Source organism: Sceloporus undulatus, chromosome 1, assembly GCF_019175285.1.
Source record: "Sceloporus undulatus isolate JIND9_A2432 ecotype Alabama chromosome 1, SceUnd_v1.1, whole genome shotgun sequence".
NCBI classification, from domain to species: Eukaryota; Metazoa; Chordata; class Lepidosauria; order Squamata; family Phrynosomatidae; genus Sceloporus; species Sceloporus undulatus.
The window spans coordinates 44,322,984-44,345,216 of NC_056522.1; the positions used below are offsets into that span (position 1 = coordinate 44,322,984).

The 22,233-nt window shown below is 39.3% G+C and overlaps 1 protein-coding gene across 1 annotated transcript in view; it reads left to right on the forward strand.

Moving 5' to 3' along the window:
* The window catches only part of DNAH14 (dynein axonemal heavy chain 14), a 390,714-nt gene that overhangs the window by 323,465 nt on the left and 45,016 nt on the right, over positions 1-22,233 (forward strand). Inside the window, 9 exon segments of the mRNA XM_042445585.1 lie at positions 2,857-2,965; positions 5,036-5,161; positions 5,581-5,675; positions 7,421-7,580; positions 8,750-8,881; positions 12,812-12,868; positions 12,870-12,908; positions 16,377-16,517; positions 21,999-22,214. Coding sequence (XP_042301519.1) covers positions 2,857-2,965; positions 5,036-5,161; positions 5,581-5,675; positions 7,421-7,580; positions 8,750-8,881; positions 12,812-12,868; positions 12,870-12,908; positions 16,377-16,517; positions 21,999-22,214 — 1,075 coding nt within the window.

Consider the following 22,233-nt stretch of genomic DNA (forward strand, 5'->3'; position numbering starts at 1 on the left):
AGCCGAAAACAAGCTTGCTCCTTCCTCAGTATGACACCCTTTCAGATACTTAAGCATAGCTATTTTGTCATGTCTCAACTTTCTTTTCCCCATGCTAAACATACCCTGCTCCTTAGCCACTTCTCACAGGGCATGGTTTAATCTTTAAATTCTAAAAGGATGTTTTTCAGGTTTTATTTCAGCACAATGATTGCTTTAGTGTTCTTTTATTAACCTTACTCTAATTATTGATATTAGCAGTTCATGTTCTGTGCCACAATCTGCTCCTGGTCTTGTTTTTTTAGAGAGAATGGATATTCTCCATACCAATTATATAGTGTGTTGATTTCCATAATAGCCGTTAGGTGATGTCCATGTATACCTCTTTCGTGTCTAAAGAATGTGTTTTCGATGAACAAACTGTTGGCTTCACAAAATTCAGTCAGTCACTCTCCTTTTCAATTCTTGATCCTAGGCCAAATTTTCCTACAATCTTTGATTCTGCTGTATTTTCTACTTTTACATTCCAGTTCCATATGATTACCAGAATGTCCTGTCTTGGTGTGTGATAATTTTATTTCTGGACCCCAGCACAGGCTCTTTCAATTTCTTCTTCTTCTGCCTCTGTAATTGGAAAATAAACCTGGATTAGGGTTACATTCATAATTTTCTCTGATGTCTTATTGATAGTATTCAGTCAAAGTTTGCATTATATCCCTTGGCTGCTTTTGCTACATCTCTCCTCCCTATTAATACCACGGTATTTTGTCTTAGATTTTCATTTTCTGAGTAAAGCACTGTAATTATCTGACTGAAAATGTCCAATTCCTATCCACTTCACTCATGCTGAGTATTGCAGTGTTTATATGTTCCACATCTTGTTTCACTATGTCTAGCTTCCCTAGATTCATGCTTCTCACATTCTGTGTTCCTATAATGTGTGTTGTGTAGCTTCAGACTTTCCTTTCACCTCTGAGTACATCAATAGCTGAACATCTTTTTAGCTTAAGTCCCCTTAGCCACAGCCCTACTTGTACTTGTCTTTTGCTCTTTCCCAGTGGCTCACTGAGTGCCTTCCGACATGGAAGTCTCATTGTCTGTCACTATCTCTTGCTTCATTCTGGATTTTCTCATCATAGGGTTTTCATCATAGGCTTTGGATTGTTTCATCATAGGATTGGAAGGCATCAGGAATGGTTTATTATTGGAGTTTATCAGACAAGGGAAATTGGAAGTATAATCCAGTGGCAATCCAAACGCAATCATGGGGTTTAATGTTATTGCGTGATAGACTACCACACACAATTTTGGGCAATGGGAAGTCATTCTGAACACAATCATGGGGTTTCACGTGATTGCGTGAGAGGTGATCACACGCAATTTCGGGCAATGGCAAGCTATTTTCGGGCAATGGGAAGTCAGTTCGAACGCAATTTGAATTCATGTAAATTCGCTGAACTAGCAAATTCACTTGAATGTGTTCTGACCCTACTTTCTTTTCATTCGAAATTAAGAGAAATTCCTCCCGTGTGATAAACTCCGTTGCCTCCCTATGTGCAGTATTAAGAAGAATTATCTCTGGTGCCACTGCTATTGCCTCTAAGAGATCCTCCACCAGGGTCTCACGGACCACACACATCATGTCTGCTGTGCAGTAGCTGTTTGGCATATTTAGCCTGGCTCCTCAGCAAAAGCCTGTCTGACCTGGAAGAGCCACAGTAGCAATAACAATAGCAATAGCAAGTACATTTCGATACAGCTTATCAATGTACTTAAGCAGTTTACAATGTGTAAGCCAATTGTCCACAAAACACTGGGTACTCATTTTAATGACCTTGGAAGGATGCAAGGCTGAGTTAACCCTGAGCTTCTAGCTGAACTCACAACCTTATGGAGCCCTGGTGGTGCAGTGGTTAAATGCCTGTACTGCAGCCATTCACTTGAAACCACAAGGTTGCGAGTTCAAGACCAGCAAAAGGGCCCAAGCTCGACTCAGGCTTGCATCCTTCCGAGTTCGCTAAAATGAGTACCCAGACTATTGGGGGGCAAATTAGCTTACTTGCTAATTAGCTTACTTGCTGTTCACCGCTATGATCTTTGGAATAGCGGTATATAACTAAAACAAATTATTATTATTATTATTATTATTATTATTATTATTATTATTATTATTATGGTTTGTGAACGAGTGGCTGCAGTACAGGCATTTAACCACTGTGCCACCAGGGGTCCTGCTGCTGTCTTGTCTCACAAAAGCATACATTCCCACCATTAAAAGATAGGTTGGATAGCTCCTGCTTATCAGAGTAGTCAACCCTTACATAAGGCAGCTCATGTTTCAAAACCAAAAAAGGTAGTTCCCACTTGACACTGCTACATTATAACAATAGATTCTTATCTTAATATGGGGTATTTCCAAGGTTAGTTTTATCCCATTCATGTGTAATATTCATCCTTCTCTACTGATTGAAATCATTAACCTAATATAACTTCTGTCAGATTTTGCTAGAGAAGATATAGAGATGGATAAATATATTCTGACACACACAACCTTTTTCAGAATATGATCTGAAAGTCTGCAACTCCCAATTCAGTAGCTAATCAAAATAAATGTTTTTTATGTGTCACACTGGGCAATTTGTCTCCTTTCTTCAAACCCTTGGATGTTTTTGCATCTATGCTAAGATTTAAACCTTACTGGTTCCCAAGAGATGTACTTGTCTGCAAGACTATGAAGAGAAAAAAGAGTGTAAATGCTTCTGAGCCCAGTGTTTACTGTCTGTTGTTGTTATATGCCTTCAAGTCAATTTTGATTTATGGTGACCCTAAGCAAAACTATCATGGATACTGTAACTACTTTTCTCATTGTTTTTTTAGAACTTGCTATCATTCTGGTCTGACCAAAATTTTGGAAGCAACCTCACATATTACAGACATGCAAGATGAATTATTTCTCCTTGGTCCTCAAATAGAAAAGAAGTCACAGGTATATCTTGATAATTTTAAATAGTTTCTTCAAAATGTTCTGTATTTTCTATAAGAACTCAGGTCATAATTAAAGTGGGCCCTCAGTATCTGCGGGGGATCCATTCCAGACCCCCCCCGCAGATACCCAAATCTGCAGATACTCATGTCCCATTGTCCTTAATGGTGGGATGGCCACCATTAAAAAGAATGGGACTGAAGTCTCCACTCCCTCTACCTTCCCTCCTCTCTTCCCTTCCCACCCTCCACCATCCTCCTTCCCTCTATCTCTGTCTCTCCTTCCTTCCCCTCTCTCGCCTCCCTAATTCCTTACCTGCTTTCTTCCTTCCTCTCTGCCCTGGTTTGGCTTTGGGGGCAGAGTCTGGCTCCTAGTCAGCTGGGGCTGGGGTCAGGGCTTGTGTCTGAGATCCCCTGTCCCCAGGCCCGACAGAGCCTTTGGGCCCTGGGATCCAAGCCCTGGCCCTGGCCTTGGCTCCCTCGGAGTCCTGTTGGCTGGAGGGAAGGAGTGCCAAGGCTGGGGCTTGGGTCTCAGGGCCCAGAGGCTCCACCCTGGGTCCTGGGCCTGGGGATAGGGGCTCCACTGGATCCCAGCTGACTGGAAGCCAGACTCTTCCCCCAAAGCCAAGCAAGGGTGGAGAGGAAGGAAGGAAACAGGTAAGGAAGGAGGGAGGGAGGGTGAGGGACCTTTGTCCCCAATAGTGGTGTTGCTGCCTCCATGCAGCCATTAGGGACAATGGGGGCTTGCCATCCACAGATGCTCAAATCTGTGGGTGGCAAGTCCGTGTATAAGCAGAGCCCACTGTATATAATAATTAGGCCATATACATAAGCCATAATTATGTATAAGCTACACTTTATGTGGATATATGTGATGCCTGCTAACATATTAATACAATAATAATTAATACAATAAATAATTATTTGCATTCAAACAAAAAATAAGCATTTAACCACATAGACACTGAAGTCATATACAGTAAATGATGGTGGTCCAAATGATATTCCTAGTCTGTTTCAGCTGACCTGCTGCTCTGTCACTTTGCCAGTGTTCGTTTGTATACATGTATGTTTGCATATACAGTTGGCCCTCTGTTTCCACTGCTTCTTTATCCACCAATTCAACCATTCATGGCTTTAAAATATGTTTAAAAAATATCTACATTCCAAAAAGCAAACCTTGTTTTTGCCATTTTATATAAGGGACACCATTTTACTATGCCATTTTATATAATTGGAATTGAGCCTCCACGAATTTTATTATCCACAGAAGTTCCAGGAACCAAACTCCAGCAGATACCAAGGGCCCACTGTATATATGCTTATACTGTCTCTATATGTGCTTGGGTACATTCCAGAGAAGGGGGAGGAATTGAATACCTTATGGTTGATGTAAATCTGAATGAATTTTGTTGTCAAAGAGAAGAAGAAATACTTTTACCATTTTTATCCTCACTGTGAGAAAGTTGTGGAGAACTACACAATTTTAAAAGAATATTTACAATTTTGTACTTATGCAGTTTATATTCAGTAGGGCTCAGAAACATGGTCTTCAGGAGACCAATGGGTTAACATGGGACTTCCCTGCTCGGGGCGGCAGGGGATGACGACAATTGCCTATGAGACAGCTGTGGCTTAGTCAGCAAATGTCTTTAACTGCTATATAGAGAATGAGAGAAAAATGTAGTGGAGGAGGTGTTCAATGATTAGAAAGGGGGATTTTTTTTTTTCTTGCAGAACATACATTTACAGAATGTATGGTACCTGGGTGGCCTTTGCTAGGTAATGCAGTAGATGGAGATGTTCTTGGACATCTCCTGTCAGTCTTAGTCAGCTCAGCTAGAGGTAAAAATGCTGGGAATTGCAATCTACCAAAACCTAGGGGACACACACATTCTCCACTCCCAATTTACATGAAACTGCTCAGGGAAGGAGGTTTAAATTTGAAAGGATCTGTTGATAGTAATAATACATTGGAAGCAAGGATATGGTTGAAATAAATGAAACAGTATTGCAAATGTAGTTCATTATTGTATTAAGGATGCTGCAATAAAACATGTGTGACTGTCCCCAGGAAATAGAGGAACTTGTGGAAAAACTTCACAAAGATGCAAAAGTGGTGGAGCAAGTTCGAACTATTGTTAAACAGGATGAAGAAAACATGGCTGCAGAAACACGTATTGTGGAAGAGTATGCCAAGGTACAGTAAGTTTCCATTATTCTTCCACTTTAATTACAGCATGTTGTATATTGTGCTGGTTCATAATAAATATCGCTATCAGATTGACAACTCTGAGCAAATGTCAGTGTCAGTCCTACATGATAGAAGATGAGCACAATGTATTTTATATAAAATACCTGATATAGAATACCATTTCTGATTCCATCACAAATGAAGATGTGTCACTGCAGCTTCCATGAAGTTGGAAATATATATATTAACTGCAGGTGACTTAGAATAAAAATTCTAAAAATAAAAATTCTAAAAACCTTTCCTTAACACCATCAAAATGCATGTTTTGCAATCTATACAAAAGAAGGTGGGAAGGACGTTTGTATAGAGAAAGTATCCCAAAGTACAGAAAATTAGTCTCTCTTTCTTATTTTTAATTTATATAGCAAGCAACAGATGAGCTCAATGTTGTGTTGCCTTCTCTTGAGAAAGCCCTTAATGCTCTCGATTCACTTGACAAAACCCACATTGCAGAATTGAGGTAAGTATATTGCTGTTAGCTGAGCTTTAATTCAAATCACTCGACATTTCTGATACCAAACAAATAATACAGTAAAACAAATGATCCTGCCTTTCAGCTTTTTTAAAAAAAAATTAAAGTTAAATTGTTGCAAAAGAGAACATACTGTACACCTGTTAGCCTAAAAAATGGGGGACATTAGAGATTAGCTGTAGGTGTATGCACCTTCAACTCACCTCTAGACTTAAGGAGACCCCATGAATTTCATAGTATTTTCCAAGGCAAGGAATACTCAGAAATGGTCTTGCCAATTCCTTCCTCTGGTAATCTCCCATCCAAGTACTAACCAGGACTGACCAAGATTAGCTTCCAAGAATTGATGGGATTCCTCATCATCCTGGGGTATGCCCTTACTGCCTGGAACATACCCCAGCTGGCCTTTCTGTCCGCCACAGCTGCTAGCATTGGTGGGCTGCTGTCACCCAGCAGTCCCTTCCCCTATCCCATCTTCAGCTGTACCCAGCTTGCCACTACCTGCCCATTCAGGCTCCTTTGTGGTCTTGGCTGTCTCAAACAAGATGGAGCAGGGGAGCAGGAAAGAATGAGTAGGTAGTGGTGGCTGCAGTGAACTTGCAACTGGCTCACCATGTTGCCACCCACTGTCTGGGCTTCTCTGAAGCCTTGCACTCTCTTAGCCAAGCAGCCAGGCAACCAGGAAGGAAAGGGAGAGGGTGATAACAGGAAGAAGGAGTCCATGGCCCCACTGTTGCTGCCACCACTGCCACCTCCCTTTCTTGGTCAGCGGCTCTGCCAGATCTAAAAGGTGCTGCCATGTGGCAGCAGCACTGCACGCCCCTCCAGCAGCTGCAGCAGGCGGGGGGGGCCAACCAGGTGTCATCCCCCCCTCTGAGCTATCAGCTGGTGCAGTCTGAATCCCTGCCTCCACTTAATGATGACTCTGGAGGGCAGCCTATTCTTAGAAATATTTTTTAATTTGTTTTTAGGCTAGACAAGAAATGCATTCAACTGCTTGAGAACTTTCAAGCAGGGGATTTTTCCTATTTAAAGCTACATTAATTTGGTGCACTCAACATTCATAAGCCATATGCAGGATGTATTAATTTCTTAGTTATTCTAAAGGTCATACATGTCAGTTAAAAGGTACAGTAAATGATTTGAACATCATAGGCTTTTTATATATACTTCACCTGTTTTCACTAAATTCAAATCTCCTTCTAATTCACTAGGTTGAAAATGTGCATTTTCCTGTCTTGTCAAGCTAGGACTTGACAATGTGTCTGATGTCTTTCACTAGCATTAGTGCACTTTGGTCCTTAAAATAATCAGCATTGTGAATTGACGTTATCCACTGTAATCTGAGATAACTCTAGAGTGAAACAGACGGGTGGCTTGGAACGTCCTCTGGCCTCTCCAGCCACAATTGTCCCCCAATCAGCTGGGCACCACTGCAACCAGACAGCCCGCTCTTAAAGTGGGTCACTGCCACAGTGCTTAAACAAGCTACCGGCAAGGAGTAGTTTTTCTGCACTCCTTTTGCCAGTGGCTTCCAGCTGTCATAGATGGCCTTGGAGCGGCTTCCAGCCAATTCAGGGTTGCGGATCATCTACATGCCACACTCCCGAAGTAGCCAGAAGCTACTCCCTTTGGCAAGTGTGTTTTGGGCCATAGTTTCATTGTCTGGTTTTGATAAAGGTTGTGTGGTCTTGTTTGACAAATGTTGTACATTTTTATTTTGTTTCATACAGAGTGTACACTCGCCCTCCTCCACTTGTATTAACTGTCATGAATGCAGTTTGTATTCTTCTTCAAAAGAAGCCAAACTGGACAACAGCAAAATTGCTACTTGCAGACCCTGGGTTCCTTAAGAAGCTGGTTACTCTTGACAAAGATAATCTACCAGAAAAGGTAGTGTGCAGTTCCAGTAGACTAAGTGAATTTGACTACTTGTATTCCATTTCTCCCACCCCTAGTTAAGAAAAAAAAACCAGTTCAGTTAGAAAGTATGTCTGTGCATTGTTGTTTCATTAACCCAGTTTTAATATGTGTGTCTTGCTTTGCTTGAGAAAACCACAATGCAGGACAGGTAGTCTTCTTCATCCGGTGGCAACTGCCTTCCACACACATACACATCCCCCCTCCCCCAATTCCTAATATTTTTCAATCCATTTAATTATTTCTTTTTGGATGTATTATGTTGTTGTTGTAGTTGTTGTTTCCCAGATTTTCTCCTGCATGTGTTAATGTTACAATTCCTCGTTAATTTCAATATTGGTGCCTCTTATAAGGCAAGCAGACACTAAATGCTATTTCATGAACACCAAACACTGTTTCATAAATCCTAGTTTGCAATCTATTTTAACAGTCAGTTGTACTGTGTTTAGTCTTCAACGCAATATATTTTGGTTTTGTTCATTAACTTCACTAATTTGGCTTGGTTCATTATTTTTCTCCAAACACACTCCGGTTTCCTCTTATTCTGCAAACCTAAAACTACATTTTTATAACCAATCATAAATCTCTCTAGTTTCTCACAATCTGTTAAAGAAATATTTCTAAAAATTCCCTCAAAATGTGCTCCAGAGTGTCCTTTAGGGCAGCTTGAAGTTGCACTGCAGTTTTGATGGTAATATTTATTGGTACTTGTAAAATGCAACATTGAATGTTTCATGGAAACTTGATACCTTGATTTTATGTCATTGTTCAATACATTTTAAAAACATTTATTTATTACATTTATATCCTGTTCTTATATGCACCTCCTAGTGGACTGGTCATCCACACCTGATAGTCTTACTAGACAGTAAATTCGAGTTTATTTAGAAGGAAGTAAATCTATGACTTAGCTCTATATTTGCTAGGCTTTTTACTTTAGCTTTCTATTTTACCTAGAAGGACTCACATCTATGCAGATGTGCTTAGGATTGTCCTACAAGAAATTGAATGAATGCCAACATACTGTATTCTCTAAAATGTTGTCTCAGAATACCACTGTTACAAATAAAGTTTAATTGCTCATTCACTGATACACATAGTTTATGCCATTTGTCTTAATAATAGATTTCTGTTCATTTTAGGTGTTTATGCATTTGAAAAAATATATTAAGTCACCTGACTTCAATCCAGTGAAAGTGGGACTTGTGTCTGTTGCTTGTTGCTCCATGTGTCAATGGATTTTAGCTTTGGATCATTATCATAATGTTAAAAAGGTAGATCTACACCTGCTGTTTCTTTTTAAAATATTGTTCTCAAAGTAAACGTTGTAAATAAAAAAAGTTGTAGCTGTTCCAAATAATTGTAGAATATATGCTCAATTTTGCAGCTATATTTTAGGTAACTATCGGATAGATTTAAAAAGAACACTGTGTTATTTAGGACATTTACTTACTATTTATAGAGGACAAACTCTAACCCCTCTAGTGCGTGTAGAAATGTACATCCTCTAGAAATGTATAGACCTCAGTTCTTGCCAGAATGGGGCAAGAGGGGCTGGCAATCCCGATTCTGTTGTACACACGGACTTGGACATTTAAAATGGAGCAGGACCATGTTCTTTAATTACTGTATATACACATGTATAAGTCTTGAAGTTCAAGTAAAAAAAATTACCTGAAAAACTAAGTTGACTTATCCATGGGTTAATGTAAGTTCTGTACTTTAGCTCTTATATTAAAAAAGAAAAAGAAAAAAAGGAACCACCCCCTGGTAAAAGGCAAGAGTGTAATCTGTCTGGGAAGCACTGACACTCCCTCTGTTCTCTCATCCATCCAGTCTTCAGTATGAGCACAAATAGTTATGCTTACTGGAATTTTGTAAGTTCTTTGGCATTGTTTTCCTTTGCTTCATTCTTTAGATCCTTTGTTGTATGCCCCTAGGTTTTACCTTCAACTTATCCATGGGTCACATAAAAATCCCTAATTTTGGCCCCAAAACCTGCCCTTAGCTGATACATGCGGTTGACTTATAGTCAAGTATATACTGTAAATGGTTGACAGAGAGCCCAGGATTTTTCAGCTGCTACTGTTATGTTCACTTTTTTTTGTTTGTTCAATAAACAGTCCTAATTTTAGTAGAGGTTATGCAATTAAAAATCAATTAAATTGTATCTATTTATAGTCATCTTTCCAGATCACCAAAAGAGGGGACACATTTCACATTTTATGAATAATAATAATAATAATAATAATAATAATAAATTTTATTTATATTTCCTGCCTCTCCCTGTGGATCAAGGTGGGATTACAACAAAAAAACAACAAAACAAAATACAAGATACAATATTATCTAAAAATACAAGCGATAAAACAGACATCAATACTGCTACCAATCATTAAAATGACCAAATCATCATCTGTTTTCCATGCTATCAATCAGAAGTGGGAGTGTTCTTTGGAATCAGTCTGGAGTTGGAAGGCAACTGCCCTCTTGATCACCTTGCCCAGGAATGGTAATAAGGAGACTGGTCTATAATTATTTCTTATCAGGGGATCTAGGGAGGGTTTTTTTCAAGAGTGGTTTAACCACCGCTTTTTTGAGCTTAGATGGAAATTTCCCCTCCCTAAGGGATGTGTTGATTATAGATTGAAGTAACACTGTTACTGCATCACTTCCCTGAGTGGTCAGCCAAGATGGGCAAGGATCGAGAGGACATGTTGTCTTCCTTACACATCCAAGAAGTTTGTCCACTTTATCAGTATTTACAAGCTCTAAATCATCCAGTCTAACATAGTCCACAGAGTCACTGAACACTTCTCTTATCGTCTCTGATGCAATACCGGCATCAAGATCAACCCTTATCTGAGAGATTTTATTAGTGAATGGCATACCCAGCTGGGAGGGCCTTAACCCAAGTCATGTTACTATCCTCATCCAGCCAGGTTTCTGTGATACAAGCCAGGTCGGATTTCTCCTCTTCCAACAACTCATAGATGATAAGTGACTTATTCCTTACCGACCTGGCATTAGAAAGGTACAAGGCAAGGATCTGTGGTATGGTTGGGATGACCCTTGGTTCTTTTGGGCTAACAGGGTGCTTGGAAGATGGAATAGATTTCAAGCATTGATCTCATCTTCCCTTATGTTTCATCCCCACCCTGTTAACCCTATATCTCCCATTGCCCCAACTACTCCGATAGGCGCTCCATAGCCAAAATCTACAATCTTATGATCTCGTTCTTCCACAACCTTATTTCCTTTTCCTCTCATGTCACTTTCCATAATAACGGCACAATCAATAAGCCCCCAAGTTCCTATTCTTGAAGGGGGATAACTCATAATTATCTGGAAGATAAAACTAGGTAACTAGTTCAGTGGCTGTTAATCAGCTACCTGCCAGTTCTTGGCTGTTAGTTATGTTATAATTCAATGGTTAGCTGTTTCAGAATAACATGAGTGGGAGGTACAGGTTCAGTATGATGTTTCCTCCACTTCTTTTTAGTTTTAACAATTGCCCAACTTTAAAGTACAGGATGGGATTCAAAGTTTGGACAGTCTCTGGTTTGGTCGTTAAAACAATCCTCCACTGCGCAGTGTGGCAGGTGTTCTCAGCCTGCCATCAATATCTCTTTTAGCAAAATCCCAATAACAAGAGCTCCTCAGTTGCAGAAAGAGGATATTTCCACAAGCCCTGCTGAAAGACTATTTGCTTTTTACATCTTTCCTTCTCATCCTTTTTCCTTTGACATTGTAACTTTTTTTGTTTTTTTGTTTTTTGTTTTAAGCGTGCAGGAAGAAACTTTCTTTTAAAAAAAATTTTGCAAACCTTTTTGTGTGAGAATTAAAAACAATACAGTGGAACCTTACTATATTCTGGGGTTAGGTTCCAGCCCCCCCCCCCCATCGATACCAAAATCCGTGGATGCCCAAGTTCTATTAAACACAAAGGCACAGTAAAATTTGTGCCCCTTATATAAAATGGCAAAATAAAAGTTTTCTTTTTAGAATTTACATATTTTTGGAATCCATGAATGTTTGAATCTTCTTAGACTGTCTGGTGATACTACAGTGGTACCTCGGGTTACGAAATTAATTCGTTCCGCGGCTAATTTCGTAACCCGAAAAACCTTCGTAACCTGAATTGCCATAGGCGCTAATGGAAAAAAATAGCTCTCTGCTGCCCTCCGGTGGCGGCATAGCGCCGAGGTTTTTTCGTAACCCGAAAAAACCTTCGTAAGCCGAAACAATAAATCCCTATGGGATTTTTTCGTATCCCGAAAAATTCGTAAGCTGGGTAATTCGTATCCCGGGGTACCACTGTATTCTAAAATCAGGATTAGATCAAGCAAAATCAGTTATAAGGCAAAGGATCTTAGATATTGTAGGTCAGACAGAAACTGCTGCAATTACTAATGATTTATTTCTAAACAACCAGTTGTTGACTAATCATCCAGCTTCTTACTTATATCATGTTACAGTACCCAAATTCAGGAGAGCCTTGTCATTAGCTCGATTTAATGCTCTCCCAACAGCAGTGCTGGAAGGGAAATATAGGAAAATTCCTCATGAGCTCTGACTATGTCCCTGTGAAACTGGTGCTATTGAAACCACAGCCCATGTTCTTTTGTGCTGTCATTTTTATAAGGATATTCGTCACCAGCTGATTACCCCTCTTGTAACCAATTTTCCTGGCCACACTGACATGTTTTATTTACGCTATTTGTTGGACAGCCAGAACCAAACTGTTATACTGAAGGGAGGAAAGTTTTGTTACATTATGTGTAAAACACACCAACAGATGGTTGGTAATATCTGATGTCAGATGGAAGAGATCATCTCTGATTTTGTATCAACAACTGTATTTATTATTTTATCAATTTCACTAATTTTACCTATTTAGTCCACTTATTCTAATCTCATTGTTTTACGCTATTTATTTATTTTATTTTATACTGGTCAATGACCGAAATAATAATTGATTGATTGACTGATAAATCCATGGATAAAAAATCTGTGAATATGGAGGGCTGACTGTATAAATAAAGAAATGCAGTAGTAATAACATGTTTGTTAGGGAGTTTGTGTATATGTGTGCTACATATGTACATGTCTGTTTCTTTATGACATGTTACCTGTCTTTCCCCAAGGAGTTCCACATGGCCATTTTTCCTCATTCATGCTAACTTGTATATCTTCTTATCTAGTTTGTAGATCCAAAGCAAGCAAAAGTGGCAGAAGCCGAGGAACTATTAAAGCGAGCATATGAAAAAAATGGAGGAAAAACAAAGAAGTTTAGCGTTGGTAAAATCCTTCTACTTATCATATCGCATTGTATTTATAACATCCAAACAATACCTTTATTGAGACAATCAAAATGCACAATTACATGTTGCAAGCTTTTGAAGTCACACTGGCTTCTTCATCAGGCAAACAGGAGAAAGACATTGAAGATGCTAGTCACAGGCTTGCTTTTTCTGTATCTGGTCTTAGTTCAGAGGGTAGGGAGGGCTATCTGCAGGTTGGCACCTTCTCCTTTGATCACTGGTAGATTTTCAAATTCAAGTCAAAACGTCAGGAATAAACTCTTCTAGAGCACAGCCTCATAGCCCGGGAAACCCATTAAAAACCCACAAAAATGTTGCCATACTCTACCATTTGGAAGCATATAATTCACCTTGATAACAGATTAAATAAGTTAGATGTGATACTTTTTATTGCCTTCACCCTGAACTATTGTGTTTAGTTTCATTCAGCTGGGATCACAGAAGATATCAGGTTACAAGTAGAGGACCTCTCTTTCTATGGTGAAGGGCTCTTCAGTGTCAAGACTGTGTCAAACCTAATGAGGCAGTAGGGGGCATGGTTTGCTGCTCACAAATATGTTAGTGGAAACATCCATTTAGTTCTTTTATGAAGTGTTACCAAGTTGTTTCTCTTGAGAGTTTTCTCACAACTCTGCTCAGAATAAGGTGCTCTTTCAGGAGTCCAGCAGAACTGCATTCCTCCCCTCCCCACATCCATAATGGTCCTGATGATGCCTCACTAGAGGGTTAAAGAGCCCACTGCAGTGACCTGCAAGTTTGGAAATTGTTATTAGTCCACATGTAGATTCTCCATATCAATGCCCTGGAGAAACTGTAGCCAAATGATTCAGTTTACTGAGAAAATAGTTCAGATGGTCACAGACAACAACACTATGATATTCCACTTTAGCAAAGATAAAGGCAACTCATTCAATTCAGAAGCCTTCTGAAACAACATGGCAGTGTGGAATTGGTGTGTTCCTTGAAGTACAGTTCCAAACAGCATTTGTCTAGCAAGGAATACAACTTTCTTGCAAACAGCCTTGCAAACAGACAATTCTCCAAACCTATGAGTGGTCCCTCTCTCCTTCCCTCTTCAATGAATCATTGGGAACACTCTCAGATATATGTTTTTGCAGCCATTTCCAGTGTGAAGTGTTCTTGGTACTGGTGCAAAGCTGACTTGACTCTATACTGCCTGGGAGATACATTTCTCCATGATGGGAACAGTCTTCTACATGTTTATACCATTCCCTCTACTAATGAAAGTAATTGCCCAAATTCATGAGGATTCTACAAATTATGTACCAATCACTCCATGGTGGCTTGGACAACCCAAAATCACCACCGACCTCCAGCTAGTGCAAATATGTCTATATCCAGATCTCCCCTCCCTGAAACTAATGGCATGAAGAATTCATCTTTACTAGACCAAGATATTGTCCACATCCTTAGAGCTTACCATGAATCATGGACTTTATAGGAATGCAATGGAAAACAGAAGTGCTTGTTCTGCTACCTTAGGAGTTACATCAATGCCCTGTGCAGTGTCCAGTATAAACCTTTCCTCCTGTACCTTTGGGAACAGGGAATTACTTTCTCATCTCTGACGGTTTGTTTGTGATTGTGGTGTAATGATTAAGACGAGCTATGCACTCCTTGTTTTGTAAAGCAGTTGCCAATTTATTTTTGAATAGATTGGCTCATCTTCATCCTATGGCTTATTCCTCCTCAGTTTGGTTGTTATCCCTAGTTCTTTTCATGGTTCTTTTTTTTAAAAAATTAAAAAGCCTTTCCTGGGCCTAAAACTGCCCAGAGAGGGTAAAAAACATGGCAAAATTACACCCTTGTTTACAATCTTCATTAATATACACTATCACTTTGTCTTTCAGCAGAATGGTGTAGTCTTGTCTTGAGTTTTGGCTTGACATGACACTCCTTGGGTATTTAGCTTGCTCATCACCCATGTATATGGATCATAGAGGTTTGACAGACCACCCCAAAAGGGTGGGCTGGAGCCGTCTGTTTTAGCTCCCGAGGGAGCCCGCAGCAGCCAAACTGCACGGGCTCCCTCCACACCAAAAAGAACCCAGGGAAAAAATGGTTCTTTTTGGCGCATGCGGGCACCACCATCTGTTTCCAAATGGAACACTGTGGTGCATCAATGACGCAAGCGTGGCGCCCTGATGTATGGATGTGGCGCTGTGCTTGCATCATCATGGTGGCCCCATGTGGATGGGAGGCCGTCATGATGGAAGTGTTCATATGGACTAGAGTTTGAGAGCGTGTGGTTGAGGTGCACTCCCAAACTCTAGAATCAGCGGCACCACACTGCTTCCTGCCCGTCTGTCTCGGGCCATAGAGACCATGAAAATAATATATTGCTTACTGTTCTATCATCTATGAAATCACACAACCCACCTAGCTCCCCTCTTTCCTACATCTGCTTCATATTCATGTTTTCTGAGAAGACTACTGAACTGAGGAAGAGTAGCTTTGGCACACAAAATAGAGTAGTGGTTCCTATGAAAAGTTACTGAGCTCTAGAATGTTCTGGATTTGACTCTGCATAGGTGCAGAAGTCATATGTGTGGGTTCACATATGCACACTGAAAAAAATCATAGCAACAGATAAGTAATCTGTTCTTTCCAATTCAGAGACCATCTATTTACACTGGTCACATTTCTCAGAGTATTCAGAGTGCATAATCATGGCACACCCTCAGCAGTAGGATATTAGATACACAGGCAGCTTTTACCACATCCACACACCAACAACATGCTAAGCAAGTCACATTTATATTTTACCTCAACAGTCTGAGCCTCTATGTCAACATGGTGAAATCTCATTTTGCTTCGGATTCATTGGTACTCCTTATGTTTGTGCATGGCTGTTGAACTTAAAACTTGATCTCATAATCTGTCTGCTGTAGAAATCAATTTTGATCTTCTGTCATGCCATTGTTTCTATATACAGTTGCTCCTCCTAACTCGCAGATTTGGGATCTGCAACTTCGAAAATCCTCGGCGGGGCAACCTTTGCTATTTTCAGTGGGGCATGCCCCATTCAAGCCTATGCAGCTTGAATATGCATGAGCCTCTGTTTTTGCGTGCGGGGGGGGGGATGGGTCCCTTGCAAAAACAGAAGGCCAACTGTATATCTTTTGAGGCAGATTTCTCAACAAATTGTTTTCATACAGGTCTTGGAAGTTCTGGATGCTGCTCTGTTTAATAGCACAGATCAACACTTAAAGAACAACAGTTGCAAATGAGTAACCACTCTGTGTATGGACTCAGAGAATGCGCTCAGAGTTCACATGACAAGAAGCAAATAGGTGTGCTGTTTGGACAGGAGACCATTGAGCTTCATACACGCTTTTCTAAAGTTTTTAGAGTAGGGGTGAAACATAAATTTGAAAATAATTTACTTTTTTTCACCTGAAGTTTGAAATATCTAACTTTTCAGATTGAACAACATCAGCAAAATTTAGAAGCACGTTATGGAGAAAGTATTGCTGAGCAAGAAAAGCTAGCCGCTCGAAAAGATCAAACAACTCGCCGTTTACACAGTGCTTCTATATTAAGCACAGCCTTAAAAGATGAGATGGTATTGCCTTTTTCATTTTGTAACATTTGCATCTCGTTAGGCTTAGATTTAGTTTTTGTAAATTTGTTGGACTGCCTTTTCTGCTGAGGGCTTTTTCTATGTACTATAACCTGTTTTCCTTTTTGTGGTAATTGTTTAATACATCATGCAGAGTTCCACACATACTGTGGTGTATTCATTTTCTGTAATTGTCATTCTGGGTGAATACAGATGAAGTTTACTAAGCGATAATTTGTTGTGATGTGCAAGTAATCAAGTTTCAGAGTGAGAAAAAGAGAAACGTTTAACAGATCAGTTGACAAATCAATATTTTAAAATATTTTTATTTCATTGAGCAACAGCTACTCTAAGGGGCTGGTAAAACAAATGGTAGAAAAATGCAGATTACTAAGAAAGCAGAGCTGATAGAACACATGGTAAAACTTTAAAAAGGAGGGATAGAAGTATCTAGTAAAGTAAAAAGTAAGGGTTTAACCAAATTGAAAGGCTTAGTGGTATATTTGGGTCAGGAAAACAAGTTAGTAAGGGAACGAAATCATAAATGGCCACTTCAAGCCACCATGTTGAACAGGTGGACTCTATTCAGGATAGAGGAACTTTAATTAGCCAGTCATTTTTCAGTGAAAGGGCACAAAAATGCTAATGCAGTGATGCATGACTGTGCAAAGAGAATTCAAGGAGTACACAGTCACCATAAGAAAACAAAGCAGAGGCTTTATCTACAGCAACGCTCCATCCCCAAGAAGCACAGAATGTGTTTTTCTTATACTAGCAAACAATAATGTCAGTAGATCCATTTATGTTCTGAGCATATAAGCAGAGTCAGCTGCAGTCTCAGCAGCAACAGTTTGCAACTCAGCATAGTCAGCTTGAAAATAAAATACCTCTAAGGGAGAAATCAGAAGATCAACAAATCAGTGTCCAGCAGCCTCAGTATCACATATATAAAATAAAGGATAATATTTAGGAAATAATAAACAGACAAATAAATGAGTGATTTAAAGGTTATAATGAATTAAAACAAGAAAATTCATTAGAGTCTTTTAATGAGCATAACATGTAAAATAAACCTAATTTAACCCAACATGCAGATTGTAATTTAAACACTAATTCATTTCCTAACTTAAATTCATATTTTAGTAAAATAGAATTAAATTTACTAGCTTTCATTAATGTAATTTAATGTATGTGATACTTCAACAAACAATAGAATTAAGGAATTATTTAAGTGATTTAAGGAATGCAAGACAATTAAAGAATGGAAATCTTAAAATGTCTATTCAAAAGAAATATTTTAAAAAACAAGACAACTACTGCAAATACACATACAGGAATATACAGCTACAAGTCAAAGAAATGCTTGAACAAGTCTAAGCATTCAAGTAGACAAATAAACAAAACCCAGAAATTCCAGTGCGTATGCTTAGAAGGCAGATGATGGAGCCGAACAGACAGGCCAAAATAAAGCTGCTTCGGTCACTTTGGAAGTATGCTGTTTAAATGATACAGGCATCTTAAGAAGCCAGAAGCTGCACCAAAGGTGCACTCCAGTCCTAAGGCTTTGGCGCGGCTTCCAACCACTTAGAACACATGCATCATTTAAATAGCATACCTCCAAAATGACCCGAAGGAGCTTTATTTTGGCCTGTCTGTTTAGGCCCTCAGAGGAGGAGCAATTAATGAAATGGAAGATTATCATAATATGCAGCACAACTCTGAGGGTGTTCAGTCCTCAGAAGACATAGAAATAGACAATAGTTCTGACATATTATTTGAGACAGAGGTATTTAAAAGTTTAATGAAGAAAGTTTTAGAAACATTGGGTCTGGAAGACCAACAAAAGAGGGGTAAGGAATGCACGAAAAATACAGATAAAAGGGATAATGGGGATGCTAAGCTTTCCAATTTATTAAGGGAACCAATCCCAAAAAGTATGGAATAACCAAGGCCAAAGATATTTTAAGATTTGATAAATTTAGAATGGGAAACACCACTAAATACAAAAAGACTTTTAACAACAACAACAATAATAATTTGTATTTATATATCCCACCTCTTCCAAGGATCGAAGCAGGATTACATCATTAAAATAATACAATGCAATTGAACAGTCAATAAAATGCTAATACTGAATTATACATCCCTATTAGTTCTTTAAAATCTCCAAACATCAATTCATATGCCATTATACTTAGAGAGGGGGGTTCTCAATCACCATCTCTATATCAAATCCAGTGGGAAAGCCCGCCGGAAGAGATCCATTTTTAGTGCCTTCTTAAAGGCATCTAAGGTAGTGATAAGATGGTTCTCCTCCGGCAGACTATTCCATAATTTAGGGGCAGCAGCAGTGAATGCTCTATGGGAAGTTGTGGTTAATCGAGTATTACAGTGTTCCAACAAATTCTTCCCCGATGTTCTGAGTGTGCAGGGCGGATTATGTAGTATACTAGTTTACAACCAGAAGTTGTACATGTTTACAAAAGAAATTATGAAAATTTTATTAAAGCCTCTTCTTGATGCTTCAGCATTGATTTTGCAATCACTTGCCCCCAAGAAGTGTAACACAGTGTTGAAGGAGGGAGAAGAAAGAAGAGCAGATTCTGCATTAAGGAAATCGCATGAGGCAGCTGTGCTAGCAATTAGATCTTCAGGTTTTGCTTCATTGTTTGGTAGAGCAGCATTGCTCTGGCTAGAAGAGATTTTGGAAGCAGAGGATTTATGAGTTCACATCTTGCAATGAATATTATTCATGATTCAAAAGGTATTGCCATATGTGGCAGATGCAGGTCATGACATGATTGCATTCACAGCAAGATCAGTTACACCTACAACAGTAGTAAGAAGGTCACTTTGGTTTAAGCACTGAGAGACAGGCCAGTAGCTGAGAGCTGATCTTGCATTTAATCCATTTAGTGAGGCATTTAATCCATTTAGCGAGTTCCTTCTTTTGGAGGAGAAGGCTTTGGATAATATTTTAATAGAGAATAAAAATAAAAACAGAAATTATAAGCCACAGTTAAACAAATCATGATTCCTATTTAGACAGTAAAATACTCAGGTTAGAAGAGGGACCAGTCACTTGCCAGGGTTAATCACCGAGAGCTCTGGATTGACCGAGATTCTGATAGAGTGAAGGCTACTGTACTTTAGACATTGATGAAATGTGATAACAACAGATAAATGGATTTACAGACAGTACAAAAAGACTATAAAATCTACTTTTCAAGAGTCCAAAGAGTTCTTCCCTCACTGGTATTAGAACACAAGGAGGTAAGATAAATTGTTTGCATGGAAATCCAACATCTCCTGCAAATCTCAGCCATAGAGAAAATGCCATTAAATCAAAGATTCAAAGGGATATATTTTATCTTCTTTACAGTACCAAAACACAATGCAAGCTTCAGGCTGATTCTGCATTTAAAATACTTCAATGGTTTTGTAAAATATCAGCGCTTAAAGATGACGACTGTGGAAGCATCTCGGAAAAATTGCATATCAACAATTATATTGTCTCTATCAACCTTAAGGATGCATACCTTCAAATACCAATGGATGAGAATTACAGAAAATATATAAGATTTTATTCCACAGGAAGCACTGTCAGTTCAGAGCTCTGCCTGTTCCCCTGGTTTCTGCACCCAGGGTCTTCACAAAGATTTGGGTACCTGCAGAGATACATAAGCAGCTTGTGTTTTTTCTCTCTGATGAAAGGAAGGACAAAATAAGGCAGAAAGTAAACAGTTTATTGATTATGAATTCAACAAACATAATACAGGCCCAGTACAGATTAGAAGAAAAGGGTGAGCTCTGGATTATTGCTGTGGCAGCCACACAGCCGCAACAATGATCCACCCCAAAAAGGAGCTCTGAAATGGAGCTCCATCCCGTGATGCCACCAAGACACCATTTGCGCCCTGGGGCGTCACAGTGATGTGTCTTGTGTGCCACACCGTTAGGATGTGTCGCATAAGACACATCACGGATGCGTGTGCTGTATGGAAGGCGCTGCATCAAGATGGGACCGCCCATAAGTATTAGGGTTCGGGAGCGTGCGGTTGCTGCGCACTCCCAAACCCTAAAATTGCCAATGCCACACCACAAAGCACCTGTTTGTACCGGCCCATATTTAGCCAAAGTTTAGGTTTTACTAATCACTATGATACAGCTAGTACCGTGGGCAAGGTTTCACAGAAGAAAGTTGCAGTTCATGCTCAAACCTCAATAGCTGGTGATTATAAGGCAGCATCATTATTTGGTAACACTGCCAAATTCAGTGAAAAATATTTATGTATAAAATCACAACTTGGACAAAGGATTTTCCTTTTATCCTAAACAAAGTAGTAATAACAATGGATGCAAGCCTGTTATTATTGCAATGGGCTTTTTGTTCAGTGGGTGACCAATGGAGGCAAAGCAAAGTATAAATCTGCTGGAACTGAAAGTAATACAACTAACTTTATTGAGGTTCACAGTCATAATAAAGAATCAGAATGTGCATGTGACCATTATCAACATGATGGTTGTCATATCTTTGCAATGGGGGTGGGGGTGGTGGTGGTCCTCTTCCCATTTGCTAGTCAAGAAGGTGAGCAAACTTTTGAGCTGGATGGAGAAAGTGCAGTCCAATGTCTGCTGTTTCTTTGAAGGGCATGGTGAATATCCAATCAGATTACTTGAGCAGGAACATAATATACCAAGGGGAATTGTCTTTGAACCAAGAAGTATTTGATACATTAAACAGTACTTTAAGGGAAGTCCAGGTGGACTTACTCATATCTGGCAGGAATGGGAAACTTTTTTAGTTTCTAAAAAACTAAAAAAAAAATTTTTTTTCAATAGAGGGCAGAACAGATGCAGAACAGCAATATGCCTTGAGGGTTCTTCAGCCCTTAGTGTGTGGTCAGTCCTCAATTGTTATGCATGTTCTTTCTTTACAAATTCTGTTCATCATGAATAGTATTTTGCTAGTATACTTTAAATGCTGGTATAACAGCTATATTTGAACACAGTTTCCCATCCTTATTACTAGAACTGCAAATCATACAGTTAGACTCTAAGTTGTTTGTTTGTTTGTTTGTTTGTTTTCTTACTTTGTGATTATATAGTGCTTTTCTGTCAAGACTGGTACAGAAATTGATTCCTAAGTTTAAAATACTGAAATAAATAAACATTAATAAATAGTTCTTTCAGGCTGATAGAAGCTCCCTTCAGGACTTTTAGTGAGCTTCCTGGCCTGGATTTCTTCCTTCCACGAGGCCACACAAGTACAGTATTAAGCAATTTCAATAAAGATAGGCGGGCCTGTCTCAAGAGTTATTCTGAAGCCACTGATCATCAGGACTTGATGGCAGGGACATCTTGGCCCAGACTTCCCCACTTAACTATGTTGCAAAGACCATGCGTTTTAGGCAACCTAGGTTGTTCAGTTTTTAAGGTTTGGGCTGTAATGATTCCTCTTTTTTTCTTCTGTTGATGTTTTAGGAACGCTGGAAGGAATCTGTTAATAATTTTGATCAAAGATTGCAGGGAATCATGGGTGACGCCTTTGTTTCAGCAGCTTGTGTTGTCTACAGTGGAGTGTTATCAGCAGGGTATCGTCAACAGCTAGTGGATGAATGTCTCAGACTTTGCTGTGAAAGCAATATTCCTGTTTCTCCATATTACTCACTAGTAAACTGCATGGCAGAAAAAAACGAGGTAGTATGCCTAGGGTAAA